General features: G+C 45.3%; 2 protein-coding genes across 3 annotated transcripts in view; one reads left to right on the forward strand and one right to left on the reverse strand.

Annotated features, from left to right (window-relative positions):
- LOC128902780 (methyl-CpG-binding domain protein 2) overlaps positions 1-2,937 on the reverse strand; it is a 38,581-nt gene extending 35,644 nt beyond the window's left edge. The window contains exon 1 of the mRNA XM_054186313.1: positions 2,592-2,937. Coding sequence (XP_054042288.1) covers positions 2,592-2,704 — 113 coding nt within the window. The 5' untranslated portion in view covers positions 2,705-2,937. The remainder of the gene's footprint in view (positions 1-2,591) is intronic.
- A 1,163-nt stretch (positions 2,938-4,100) lies between these two features.
- Positions 4,101-13,400, forward strand: LOC128902763 (DNA polymerase iota-like). 2 transcript variants are annotated; one of them, XM_054186266.1, is made up of 10 exons: positions 4,171-4,211; positions 4,523-4,595; positions 4,881-5,045; positions 5,837-5,989; positions 6,989-7,225; positions 7,885-8,063; positions 8,336-8,427; positions 9,672-9,805; positions 10,856-11,058; positions 12,161-13,400. In XM_054186266.1, exons 2-10 carry the CDS (start codon positions 4,592-4,594, stop codon positions 12,977-12,979), a joined length of 1,986 nt encoding a protein of 661 aa, XP_054042241.1. In that variant the 5' UTR covers positions 4,171-4,211; positions 4,523-4,591; the 3' UTR covers positions 12,980-13,400. The 2 variants fall into 2 exon arrangements, with proteins under 2 accessions (XP_054042240.1, XP_054042241.1); XM_054186265.1 differs by lacking the exon at positions 4,523-4,595 and having other exon boundaries at positions 4,101-4,211.
- The last annotated feature ends 150 nt before the right edge of the window (positions 13,401-13,550 follow it).

Below are 13,550 nucleotides of genomic sequence, written 5' to 3' on the forward strand. Positions count from 1 at the left end.
AAGAGGGGCAAAAACCATCCTACCAGAAACTACTGGAAGCGTTTTACTTTTATCTGAGGAACTGGTTCACATCTTACTAAAGCGTGACATGCTAAAATACCATAAAGCAGTCCTGAAACAAGCAAGTTTCAAAATGCAAATAAGGTAGATTGCAACATGTACTAATCTTGCAAGAGTTGTTCTTAATTACTATTATTATTTAGACCATCAGAGTAAATGAAGCTTTGTCCAATCGCTTTTGGGTTTTTTCCTAGCCTTAAGAAATCATAAAAACATAAACCTCAGGTTTTTAGTGAGCTAACTCAGGTGCCTTAATGAACTTAATGAGGTTACATATCATTCTTTGCAAAGCAAAACCGAAAACCTGGAAATACTAGAACTTACTGCATTTTCCCCATGTTTTCATAGTTTAATTAAGGATCTCTATTACATAAAACACTGACACCCCTACATTCTGCTAGGACAAACATGTGGCTAAACACGTGTTTTTAAAACAGGTCATTCTGAGCAAATAGCTGAAGTTACTTGGGCCTTCTACATTAAATATATTCCAAGATAGTCAGCAGTGACTGTCTGGCTTGAGAAAAGTCTGGCATTTAATTCTGGAAAGAATAATCCTGCGCAGAAAGTACAGTTTAGCAATCGGCAGAAAACCAGGGCCCATCCAGAAAACAGGATTCAAACCGTAGGCTCAAGTGCGATCTTTTTCAGACAGGCTTCACGAGGCAGCACCGCAGAAAGGAAAGGCAGATGCAAAGAGCTAGACAGCGATGCCAGATGCTACCCAATCATCTGCCGCAATATTAGCATACGGTTGGGAGCGCAAGTCAGACAAAGGCGGCAAGACAAAAACAGAACTCGTCTAAAAAAAAGTTTTCAATCGGATTCATTCAAAAAGCTCAGGAAAAAAAATCAACGTTCCTCCTCCACATCTAAGCAATGCTTTTGTCAGACATTTAATTTTGTTTAGCAGCAACGCGCGATGGGTCAAGCGGTGCCATATTCAACACTGGCAGAAACCCACTTTTCCACGAGCTGGTATCTGAGGGGGAGCAAGCACGACTTCTCCCTCCTCCAGCTGGGCAGCGGAGAGACCGAGTCCATTCACTGCAACAAAAGGAGAGAGACTGCGAGGCCTGCTCGGAAACAGCGATGTTAGGGAGAGGTTTCAGGTGTGGTTCATCAGCTGCATATAGAGCTATAAATAGAGGTGCTGTGGGTAAGAGGTTAGCCGTTGCAGAAGACAGCTTCCTCTGCTGTGCAGCAGGCTGGACTCACACAAGCACGGCCTAGGAGCAAGACTTCAGAATTTATTGCATTTCTGCCTTGAGAAAAGAACTACCTTTTCAGTTTCCAAAAGCAAGCGGGAGGGTGAAACAAAATGAGGTTGCTGTTGCTTCTCTTGGTTTTACTATAACCTGCGCAGTAATAATAAGAACATTTAGCAGCGGCAAGGCTTCTCCAATTTTCACACGCTCTTAACTTTGCTAAAATTTCAACTCTTGTTACTAATGGTAAACTTCCTAATTAATTCAGTGTGGTGTACGTGTCCCCCCCCCACCGATGACCTAACTATTTTGGTAGGATGCCTTATGGCAACTCTGACTTAGTTTAAGTGCAGGGGGAGCGTTCTCTTGAGGCTGACCCTGCTCCACTGAAAAGCTAGGCTGGGGAGGGCTATCACTAGCACTCCTCTCCCAAAGGGAAACCGGGCTGAAGGGCTCCTTACCGGCCCTGCCAGCTCCCTGCCTGCCCAGGGCTGGTTGGGGACCATGGGGCATCGCAACCGCTGGCTCCTCCGGAGTGTGGGGCACGGCCGGCTGCCCGGGGCTCCACCGGGAGGTCACCGGCCCCCAGCTCGCCCCAGGGACCCCCACGCCGCCGGCGCCCGAGCCATCCCCGCCGCCCCCGGGGCTGGGCTACCTCGGGGACCGTCTGTCCCCTCTTCTCCCTGCCCGGCACCGGCCCTGTCATGCGGGCGGCGGCGGCAGGGGACCGGCCCAGTCCAGCCAGCGGGCCCTGTCGGGGAGCCATGGCGGGAGGGCACCGGCCTCGCCCCCCCTGACACGGAGTCATGGCGGGAGGGGACCGCCCCTCTGCCAGGGGAGAGCCACGGCAGGAGGGCAACGGCCTCACCCCGCTGACACAGAGCCATGGCGGGAGGGGACCGGCCTCACCCCCTGACAGGGCAGAGCCATGGCGGGAGGGGACCGGCCTCACCCCCTGACAGGGCAGAGCCATGGCGGGAGGGGACCGGCCCTCTGACAGGCGGCCGGCGGCGTGCGGGCAGCGGCGCCATCCTCCCCGCCGCCCCTGACAGGCGGTCGGCGGGCGCGGACCGAGCCCCTCCGCCGCGGCGGGCGGGCGGGGAGCGGCGCCTCCCTGACAGGCGGGCGACAGGAGGGGACCGGCCCTCTGACAGGCGGGGTAGGGGGGAGCGGGACCGGCGCCATCCTCCCCGCCGCCCCTGACAGGGGGGAGCGCAGGGAGCAGGTGGCGGGGCCGGGGCGCGGGGCGGCGGAGCGCTGCCGGGACCGGCCCCATCCCGCCGGGGGTGGAGAGGGGCTGTCAGGGGGGCCGGCGCGGCGTACCTGAAGTAGTAGACATCGCTCTTGCCGGCGCTGAGGCCCGACTTGCGGATCACCTCTTCCTTCTTCCAGCCCGGGGGCAGCGCGGGGCAGTCCATCCTGCCCTGCTTCTCCATCCACCGGGCGCGGGGCCCGCGGCGGCGGCGGGAGGCGGAGGAGGGAGGAGCGGGGAAGGGGCTCGCCCGGCCCCCGGCGCTCTTAACAAGAGCTTTATTGTTCCCGGCGGCGGCCGGGGCCGGGACCCCCTGGCGATGGCGGCCGCCGCGCGCTGCTGGGCGCCAGGAGCGCGGGCTGCGCGCGCAGCCGGCGGAGCCCTCGCCCGGCTCCCGCTTCCGCGGCCGAGCCCCGGAATCGGTGTCGGCGGCCTAGAGGGGCCGGAGCGGCCAGCCCCGCCGACCATAGAGAGCGCCGTAGGCGGGACAGAGCGGCCGCGGCGGGGCGGGCGGGGGCACGGGCTGTCATGGCCGAGGGACGCGCTGCGGGACGGGGCTGGGGCTCGCCGGGGGCGCGGGGGCCCCGTCCGTCAGGTCCCGCTTGTGAGGGCAGGCGCCGCGGCGTCGGGGCCGCCGGCGAACCCGCTCTGCCGTAAACCCGAATTCACCCCATTTTCTGCGCCGAACAAAACGCCTCCCCGGAGCAACCCCCCACCCGCCCCGTTCAGTTTATTCGAGTCCTCCGCGCTCCGGCCACCGCGCCGCCTTCCCGGCACCGGTCCACCCGCCCGACACCCGGTGGTCCCGTCACGGAGCCACCGCCTCTCCCGCCGCCGGAGGGCTCCGTCCCCGCGTCTCCCCTCGGGGCTCGGCGGCCTGGCAGGCGCCCGGCGGAGGCCGCGGCTATCCCCGGGGGGCGGCGGCGCTAGGACCTGCGCGGCGCTGCCGGCACGGCGGCGGGGCGGGCGCGGGGCGGGGGGAGCGGCGGGAGCGCGGCCCGGAGCGGCGGGTGAGTCAGGCCCCGGGCGGCATGGAGCCCGGCCCGCCGCCCACGGAGCGGCCGCAGCCGCCGCAGCAGCAGCCCCGGGAGGAGGAGGAGGACTGGCTTCGCCCGCAGCCGGGCGGCGCGGCCGCCTCGCCCGCCCCGTGTGAGCAGCAATGGCGGCGGCGCTGAAGGGAGCGGGGTGTCGGCGGGGTGGGGAATGGCCGATGGCTGCCAGGGCTGCCCTGGCAGAGTTAAAGACAGAGTGTTTTACAGAAATGTATTAAAAAGGTGTTTCCGTGTTGCGGCCTGAAAGGATATTTTATGAGTAAAGCCAGGTTTTGGAATGGTTCGTTGGAAAAGAAATGCCACTGGCCCCCAAAAAACGTTTAGAAGTGAGCTGAGTTGCTGTGGGTGACTTGTGCTCGTAAGTAATCCTGGAATTAACGCAGCCCGAGAGTTAGTATAAAGCTTGTAAACTTTATATTCTTCTTGTAATACCTTAGTATGGATTAATTTAGAAAAAAAAAATCGTTATACCACACGTAAGGCGGCTCGTAATTTGTAACCTGTTCATTTGCTCCCTTGCAGCCAAGGCTGCGCCGGCCAGAAGCACGGGGCGCAGGGTGATTGTGCACCTCGACCTGGACTGCTTCTACGCACAAGTAGAAATGATCCGTAACCCCGAGTTAAGAGACAAGCCTTTAGGTATGAGTTCCTTTGCTGTTAATTTGGGGATTATGTGTGTTCGGCCAGAAATCAGGGACAGGAATGAGCTCAGGGGCTGGTTGCGTGGTGAGACACAGGCAGTCACACCGGCGCTGTAGCCACCGCCACGAGACTCCATGTGGCGGTTACTACGAGATGAATAAATCCTGGTGAGCACAAGTACAGGCACTCACTGACATGTCTGAGCAGTTCTGGGGATCGAAGCTGGTTCGTAACGTACGTGGGCACAGAGCCCCGCAGATGAGCCAGAGCCTTCTCACACATCACGCCTAAAACATGCTTCCATCCAGAAGTCGGGAATGTCACCAGTCAGTCGAGGAAGTGCAGCGTAAAATGACTGTTACATAAAGAGCACTTTCATGGGTAAGATTGCCTGAAAAAGGACAAAATTAAGAGTGATATTTCAATGGGAAAAAAATATCTATAAGGTTTTAAAATGTTTTTACTGTCCAGCAGTCAAAATCAAGATCTGCCCTTCTCATAATCTTGTAAAATAAAACCGTCGTGTTAGTTTTTTCGCTTGTTCTGTGATCTTGCGTTCTGATCAAAGCATGTGCTTCAGTCTTTGGAGTAGCTTGAAAGTACAATAGTCTTCTGTGAAGTACCAAGAAACCTACCCTTTAAAAAACATTTAACTTTTATTTTTAGGTGTGCAACAGAAAAACATTGTAGTTACCTGTAACTATGAAGCCAGAAAATGTGGAGTGAAGAAACTGATGTCTGTGAGGGATGCTAAAGAGAAGGTTCCTCAGCTGACACTGGTTAACGGAGAAGATCTAACTCCATACAGGGAAACATCGTACAAGGTTACAGGTACAAAATTACCAATTTTTCAATAGAGGACAAACACTTTTTGTTAAACTCTGTGTGCACACGGACACGTGTGTAACAGTATACGACACTTTCCCACTCTAAAAGTTCTTACTAGAATGAGTCTCGTACCATGGTGATAATACTTAGTCATAAAATGTCAGTATTTCATAAAGTAAGTGATCAGACTTGGTTGCAGTCTGGGTCAGACACTATAAACGTATGACATTGATCTTACATGTTAGGATTATGCCCATGTAGTTCTTTAGGAACAATTTTTCTTATTTAAATACTGACTGCAATAATATATTTCCAAATGTGAAACAAGGGAGAGCAGAATGCTGAAGCCCTCGAAGTGGGTGAACTTCACCAATATCTCTTAATTAAGTGACATGGCAGCATTGCCATTGATTACTGCTTTTATCATTAGCAGTGGGAGCAGGTGAAATAGTAATAACCTAAAAGTGAAAGCCCGCCTAGCTGGGAAACAGATTTCCTCAGGGGAAAGTACTGCAGAGGTTAAGAACTGTAATTTCAAAAAGAAATGAGGAAAGAAAGAAGAGATTTGGGGAAAAGAAAAGCCGATGACAGAGGTAGTTGTGGGCTGAAGAAATACTCTTCTTCACCTTTGCTAAAATAAGTGCCTTGTTATTTTATCTGGAAGAGAACACGGTTTCTCTTTGTGCAAGTGTCCTACTTGAATCCATGGGAAATCGGCCATGGACTGATGCAAACGTGAAAACCTCAAACTAACAGTTGTGTGCATTTTATCCTTGGGTATCTTTTCCTCCTAGAGTTGTTGGGGGAATTTTGTCCTCTGGTGGAAAGGCTTGGGTTTGATGAAAATTTTGTGGATGTCACAGAGATTGTAGAGAAAAGACTAAACCAGCTACAGCAAAGTGGATGTTCCAGAGTCTGTGTGTCTGGCCATGTGTACAACAACCAAGGTGAGTTAAATATTCTTCACGTTGAAAAATACGATAAACATTTGTGAAGTTCAGAACAAAGTATCTCTCTGCTTCTAAGTACTGTCCAGAGCTGAACCATTGGAACCTTGTGTGGCTCTGTGCTTGGTTTCTGTATTTGAGAAGATGCCTCTCACAAATGCAAATCAGCGTTCCAGTTAGATGGTACAAAAAAAAAAAAAAAAAAAATCAATCTCTGTGGTGGATAAGCACATACAACGCTTTGGGAGAACAGATTTTCATTGTCCTTTTTTTTGTTTTTAATTTAAGACAGTTTTACTGTAGTAAGACATAGAGAATTTTGTTGGAGCTTGAATGTTATTGTCAATTGGCAAAACTGAATGATTTTTATTTTTTTTTAATGAATGAAAACCAAAAAAACAGAGTAAACTTTTGCTATATCCATTAGGAATAGACTTACTGCGACTGAAGTAGCTAAGCTGCTTCCTCTGTCATCAAACGCGAATGCAGTATCTATGCCATGATACTCATTTCATGCACTAGGAAGGCAGGCAGTTGGTCTTCCTGGACTTTGAGCTATTGCAATGGCTTTGAATGTGGTTTGGAGAGGAGGAAAATGCCTGAATAATCCTTTTCCTCATTTGGCATTTGCACGCGAGTAATAAAGACTTGGTGGCAAGGCAGCCCTGTAAATTACTTTGGTTACAGTGGTACAAGAATCTCTGCTATTTAACACTTTGACATCTCTTAATATATTGTATTTTATATTTAAAATACTCCCTATGCTCCCTGGACAGTACACCTCTGCTTTTGGACAGCAGCCGTCTCCCTTTTACCAGGGTTTTTGGGAGACGGGAGTGAGGTTAAACTGGGATACAGAAGCCATGGCAATACCACTTGACCTGTGAGACTGTACTTTCTTGTACTGCTTTAATGCAACGTAAAAAATACCTAAATCTAGAGAATTAGCTAACTAGGTGATTGTTTACATACTGAACACTGCTTTCTTTTTCTTTGCAGCTATAAATCTGCAGGATACAACGCATGTAAGACTAGTTATTGGATCTCAGATTGCAGAGGAGCTGAGGGAAGCCATATATGCGAGACTGGGCCTTACAGGCTGTGCAGGAGTGGCCTCCAACAAATTACTGTCTAAACTAGTATCTGGGACCTTTAAACCAAACCAGCAAACAGTTCTTCTGCCTGAAAGCTGTCAAGATCTAATACGTGGCCTTGAGCACATCCAGAAAGTGCCTGGTAAGCGTGGTGCTGCGAGCATCGATGGAGAACATTTTGACAACTCTTACGATCATAAGAAAAAAATACTGAAAAGATTACAGCTGAAATAATTTAAAAAATCTAATTCTCACCAGCAGGCAGCAGGGTGTGCGTTTAGGGTGCTTTTTTTTTTTCCCATAAGCTGTTTGAGTTTTGTTTAGCTGAAGGTTTCCTTAATTTTTGGTTGGGACATAAAAGTGTTGCAGCACTTCACAACATACCTTTGAAAATACTAAAAATCTCAGTTTATGTTTGTCGAAGCCCAAACACTGTGGTTGATATGAGGTTTTAAATTCAAACTCTTTGAAACTTGCTGACTGGAAACCTACGGACGGTTATTAAACCAGTCTATTGGAGCCTGATAGAATACTCTGAGGAAGTAGTTTTCCGACTTACTCTACACTGATGCTTTGCCGTTGGCCAGGAAGCGTTGATGTAGGCTACAGACACAGGCAGACCTTTGCTGTGTCCCAGTACGGCTTTTCTAATGCCAGATTTTAAAATTCAAATGGAAACACAAAAAATGTCGCTGAAAAGAGTAGTAATAAAAATAACTGTCAATACTACGTGGGTGGGCATTATTTATATGTATGGATATACTCACTTTTCTGTGTATTTTTAATACACATTTTATTTAGGCATTGGCTACAAAACTGCCAAACGTCTTGAAACGCTGGGTGTTAGGAATGTGTGTGATCTCCAAGCGTTTCCGTCTGCTGTGTTAGAGAAGGAACTTGGTGTTTCTAATGCTCAGCGTATCCAAAAACTCAGCTACGGAGAAGATGACTCCCCTGTGACTCCATCAGGCCCTCCTCAGGTACAACTATTGTTCTGAAGTACTTTATAAAGAGTAAAAAAATTATTTTTAGTTTTATATGAACTTTGCTGAACTAACCAAAATGATGCATTTTTGTATGTATTCTCTAGTACAACTCAAATTAATGCATAATTCTCCTGAAATTCAGTTGAGCTCTGAGCGTCAAAGATACCTTGGAGTTAATTCTACACACTTAATTGCGATACTTTTTTTCCTCTTCAGAATTTTGAAGTAAATATCAAATTGAAAGGACTAATGTGGGTTTTTTTTAGTCTTTTAGTGATGAAGACTCCTTTAAAAAATGTTCATCGGAAGTGGAAGTTAAAGAGAAAATTGAAGAACTGCTTCACAACCTATTAGACAGGTGACTGTCTTCAGTAGCTCTTTTTGATGACTGAAATTGTGACCTGAAGGGACTTGGAACGTATGTTAGGTTTGTCTCCTACTCTACATTTCTTCTGTCAGCAAAATGCCAGGTTTTCTTTCTTTTCCCAGAAGTGGCTTTCTCTACTTTCAGACTGTTGGTGATCACCATTTGTTTGTCTCCTGTCCCACAGCTTATTTTTCCATCAGTCTGAAAGAACATTTTCATTTCTTCCTCCTCCCCTTGCCCTGTAAATCCAGGCAGTGTCCAAGCCCGAGATACTTGACAAGAACTCCAGCATAGCAGGAGGATGCATTTGCTCATGTCTTGACTACTGTGACTTTCCAGTCCTCCCTTTATATCCTCTGACTTTACTTAAAACAAGTTATTAAAAAAAAAGCAATATTCTAGCAGCACTGAACTGTTTCCTGCTCAGCCATGCTTCAACTTCTGATTTTTGAAATGCTTTTTGTGTCCTGACCAGCCTGTGTGTCCCCTGTTAGTTCTTGATTTTTCTTTTTTTTTTTTCTCTAAGTATTTTCATATTCTCTACATGCCTCTCCCAGCCTTAAAATAATCTACAAGTCTTAAAGGTTTTCTGTGCATGTGACACAATAGATATATCCATTTTAGTTCTATTAACGTTATGGGCAGGGAGTCTTTTATCTGCATCTTAAGACATTGCTCAGTAATCACAAAATTTAAATTTGAAGTGAGGCTCTTTGTCCTATCTTGTTTACAACACATACAGTTGAGAAATATTTTTTTTGGTAGGGAAAGTAACCCCCCCCCAATGCCTTTTGGAGGGGGAAAGAAACAATGATATACATTGTTTCTTATCTTTCTTCCAAAAGCCAGCTAACATTTTGCTGCTAAAGTGGGGATATTTCCTTGAAAAGCAAAAAGAAGAGCTAAAAGCTAAGGATTATACAGGGTTTAACTGCAAAGACTATACTACTTTTAATGTATTAAATGTTGAAACGTGGCAGCATTGCAGACTGAACCACTTAATTTTCACAGTCGCTTCAGTTGAAGGCTTTTGGAGACAATATTCACATTGTATTGAATTTCTAACTTATGGGTAATGAAGGGAACCAGTTAGGCCCAAAGTTCCCTGTATAATCAGTGGAGTAAAGCCAGGAGTTGGGAGAGATCTGTCATGCTTAATTAGACTTTGTAAGAGTTTCCACAGACCCTCTGAAGAATACTCGCAGTAATACTTTGTGCGCATTAATGCTCCACAGAATAGACAAAGATGGAAGACAACCACACACAGTAAGGTTGACCATACGGCAGTTCTCCTCAACCAATAAATGGTTTAATCGGGAAAGCCGTCAGTGTCCTATTCCACCTCATCTCATTCAGAAATTTGGAAAAGGTAAACTTCAAATTTTTTGCAAGTATCAGCTTTGTGTTGCTACCGCCTAACTTCTCTGTAAAATTCCATTACTTAATTTCATGATAATATTCCCTACATTTAATATTTGGAAATTTTTCCATTACTTGTAATGGATACATCTTGCTGAGATATGCTAAAAACACATAGGACTTCACTGTAGGAATGACTATATTATTACCACGTTTTATCCCAGTCTGGCTGCATTCCTGGCGGTGAATTTCTCAGTGGGATGGGAAAGGGTGACTGGGGGCTGCTTCCCAGATTAATAATCTGCTTTTCTCTGTTAGGGATTTGAATCATGTTCTCCGTTTTTATTATGTAATAAAAATGTCTTTTTGATGTACCTCTGAAAATTAATAACATATAGGTTCTTATCCTTCTCAGACTTAAGCTTTCCAACCAGCAATTGCAATTCATTTGACACTTCATTCAGATTGGGGTGAGGAAATAAATCTAAATCACTGCTGTATCAGCACAGAGAATCACTGTTGCCTGACTTCAATTCCTGAATTACTTCTCACAGCCCTAGAGAAGCTATTTATAAGTCTTGTGTAGCGTCTCACTTCAAAATTGCTACTGGACTTCTACATTGGAGGAGACGAACAATCACTGTCAGCTCATTTAGTCCCCAATAAACCCATAATAACCACGTTGTTATTACGAGTTTTGGGGTAATGTTCCACACCTACACGGCCCTGTAAAGGCCCTTCTTTGCTAGAATTGGATCATTTTCCAAATCTATTCAGCTGGGTTTATATTCTGTAATTATTCTTTTCTAAGCTAAGTACATACTATAAAGTAATCTTTACAGGTGTGACATTAAGCATTTTTACTAGAGGGGGGAAAAAAAAGGTCTGTTATTGAGTTAGGACATAGCTGACAGGGCAGAATGAACATCTTAACAACTATATTGACAGATTACTTTGCAAGCCTTTAGCAATGTTTGCCTTTGTACTTTGCTATTTAAATCAGTCAGTTACTCTTAGTTATATACACATTACCTTTTTTTTTCCACCTTTTTTCTTTTAGAAAGCAGCAACATTATATCCCCATTAGTTGATATACTAATGAAACTCTTTCGAAAGATGATAGATGTAGATCTACCGTTTCATCTTACCCTTCTGAGCGTCTGCTTCTCCAACCTCAAAGATCTTCCTAGCAGCAAGAAAGGATCCATTGGTTTCTATCTAAAGCAGATGTCACCGCCCTCAGGCTCCAGTAAACGTGTCCGGGTAAGCTGAAAGATACTGAAAACTATCTGCAGATAAGAAAGTTCTGAGATATTTCCATCTTTATTATATAGATTTAAACCGTAACTGCTTTGGAATTTTCAGGATTGTAAGTTTTATTCACTTGGTAACAAAAAAAAAAGATTTATTTGGAGTCTTCTGAGCAGGTGTTACTTGTCTGCTTTCTTTCATTAGACAGACTGCTTAAAAGCGTTTAATACTGTCTTGAATTGGACGGGCAGCTGCATTATCAGGCCCCTTAGCTGAAGAGAACAGAATTCACTAAGAAAGAAAGCGAAACTTATGTTTTCTAAAAAATAATTGCCAAATTTGGCTACTCATTCCACTAAGATCTGCCCTTCATTTACCATTTGTGAAACAACAGGCCAAGAACTCAGATATTGTCATACTGAAGCATCTTTTACCTTAGATTTTAGTCCAAGTCCTTAAAGTTGCTTATAATTTACCTTGTTGCTTTAAGGTACTTTCACAGTGATTATTTCCCTTCCTATGCATTCTCAAGTCTCCCCATTCAGACTAGAAATTAATCAAAGTTTCAGTTCTGTATTGGCCACTAGCTCTAACTTCTGATCTAGTGAGCTTCTAATTCCTGCTTGGAATTGAACAGATCTCCTAGCTCCCAGTTGCATACCCTAGACAACATAGGAGCTGGCTGTGGAAACACTGCTAAACATTTCCACAAGATGCTTTGAGTACATAATACAAAACCATAGTAACTTCAAAATTTTGTTGTGTAATGAATTTAATGTTTCTGTCTTGACATGGCAACTTGGTGCACTGATAAACTTGTCTGTTTCTCAGCTGCTCAGGAATATAAGGGATAAGATCATATTGCATATTCTAAAGCAACAAAATGTAACTTCAAGGTATTTGCTACTTTAAAATAAGACAAGGATTCCTAAGTGTATGTACTTTAAGGCCTATGGTTGAAAAATAAGATTTAAAAAAACACTACCGATCATAAGGAAAAAAATATTACTGTCTGTTAAGCGATAATTTGAAGAACTCGCTGTTAGTAAAATAGCGCTTAGTAATTAGATCACACAGAACATACTTACACTTTTATATACATTTTCTGCCCCAGGAAGAAGAAGATGTCTCACATGGTGAGGGAAGTGCTTCTTGGAACCAGAGCTGCAACAGAACTGGAACTACGAAAACTAGGAAACTTTCAGAGGAAAAGAAAAGCAATATAAAGAAAGCAGGAATTCCTGACTTCCCATTTCATTTGTTTCCTGCTGATATTGACGAGGAAGTCTTCAGGGAACTTCCAGAAGATATTAAAAAAGAAATTCTTTCTGAAAAAACAGAAGTGATCCTGGCTGAGAACATTTCGGGCCAGCCATCAATATGTTTTGCAGAAGAGGCGTACAGCACTTCCCCAAATTCTAAGGGACTAAACAGTGATAGGCGCTCTGCAGGGTGCAGCACCATATCAGCGCATGAATCTGCAACTGCTCTCGCATACGGCTCCAGGGCCAGTTGTTCTTCCGAGTGCCCCAGAAGTGCACTGTCAAGCAGCAGTATGGAAAAACAACCTCCTGACTCTCAGGATTTCAGAGCGAGAGATCTGTCACCTCTGGAGGCTGGAGCTAGCCAAAGTGTTCTACGTGTCCCTATCTGGGATAAAGATAAGCAGGCCTTTGAAACAACTTCTGAGGATAAAGCTTGTAGTAGGAAAGCAGGAGTTGTATTTCCTCCTAATGTTGACACAAAGACTTTTTATGAACTACCCGCAGGTGTGCAAGAAGAACTACTAGCTGAATGGAAGAATCGGGAACCTGGGCCCAAGACTTCTAGGGATAAACCCCCTGAAAAGCCTAAAGCAAATAAAGGAAGGAAGAACACAGCACCTTGTTTATCACAGTCTAACAGTTTGTTAAGATACTTTAAACCACAGTGAAACATTTTTCATAATAGTGACACTAAAAGAATCAGCACTTGAGAGCACTTTAGTTATGAGAAGTTTACTGTAAATTGTAAAGATGTGAATATTAAAAATTTATTTTGACAACTTTTGACATAAAACTTGCTGGTGACTCGTTTGTCTTAGTTTTCTTTCTTACAAATTGGTATTTACCTGATGAATCTTTAGTTGCGCTAAAAATATTATAGTATGCAAACATATTTTAGTATTCATTATTAATACCTTAACATGCTGACTGGGGAGAAGGAATTTTTACTTTCATTTTCATTGAGTTATATTATGTATGCAGTTAGTTGTTTCTAACAACTTGGGAAGGGACTGAGCAGGTCCGATGAAAGCCATTTTCACACTATTCTTTAATTTGCACCGCTGTTTGTGCTTTGTAATGGAAATTGCTATTCACATGGCTATCCCTGTTTCCTGCAGTTCACTCGTAACTAGAGGTACTAGAAATAATAAGGGCTAACGGGAAACATTATTTCCAAATGAATCATATCACCAGCTCATTCCTGGAAATTAGTCAGCTTATAAAAATCGGTTAGGGTCG

Source organism: Rissa tridactyla, chromosome Z (assembly GCF_028500815.1).
Source record: "Rissa tridactyla isolate bRisTri1 chromosome Z, bRisTri1.patW.cur.20221130, whole genome shotgun sequence".
Lineage (NCBI taxonomy): Eukaryota > Metazoa > Chordata > Aves > Charadriiformes > Laridae > Rissa > Rissa tridactyla.

Excerpts from the sequence above, each read along its gene's own strand:
- LOC128902763 (XM_054186265.1), top strand. The coding sequence starts at position 4,175 with ATGATCCGTAACCCCGAGTTAAGAGACAAGCCTTTAG. Across the intron at positions 7,226-7,884 it reads GCACATCCAGAAAGTGCCTG|GCATTGGCTACAAAACTGCC; the intron begins GTAAGCGTGGTG and ends CATTTTATTTAG. Across the intron at positions 8,428-9,671 it reads CTTCACAACCTATTAGACAG|AATAGACAAAGATGGAAGAC; the intron begins GTGACTGTCTTC and ends AATGCTCCACAG.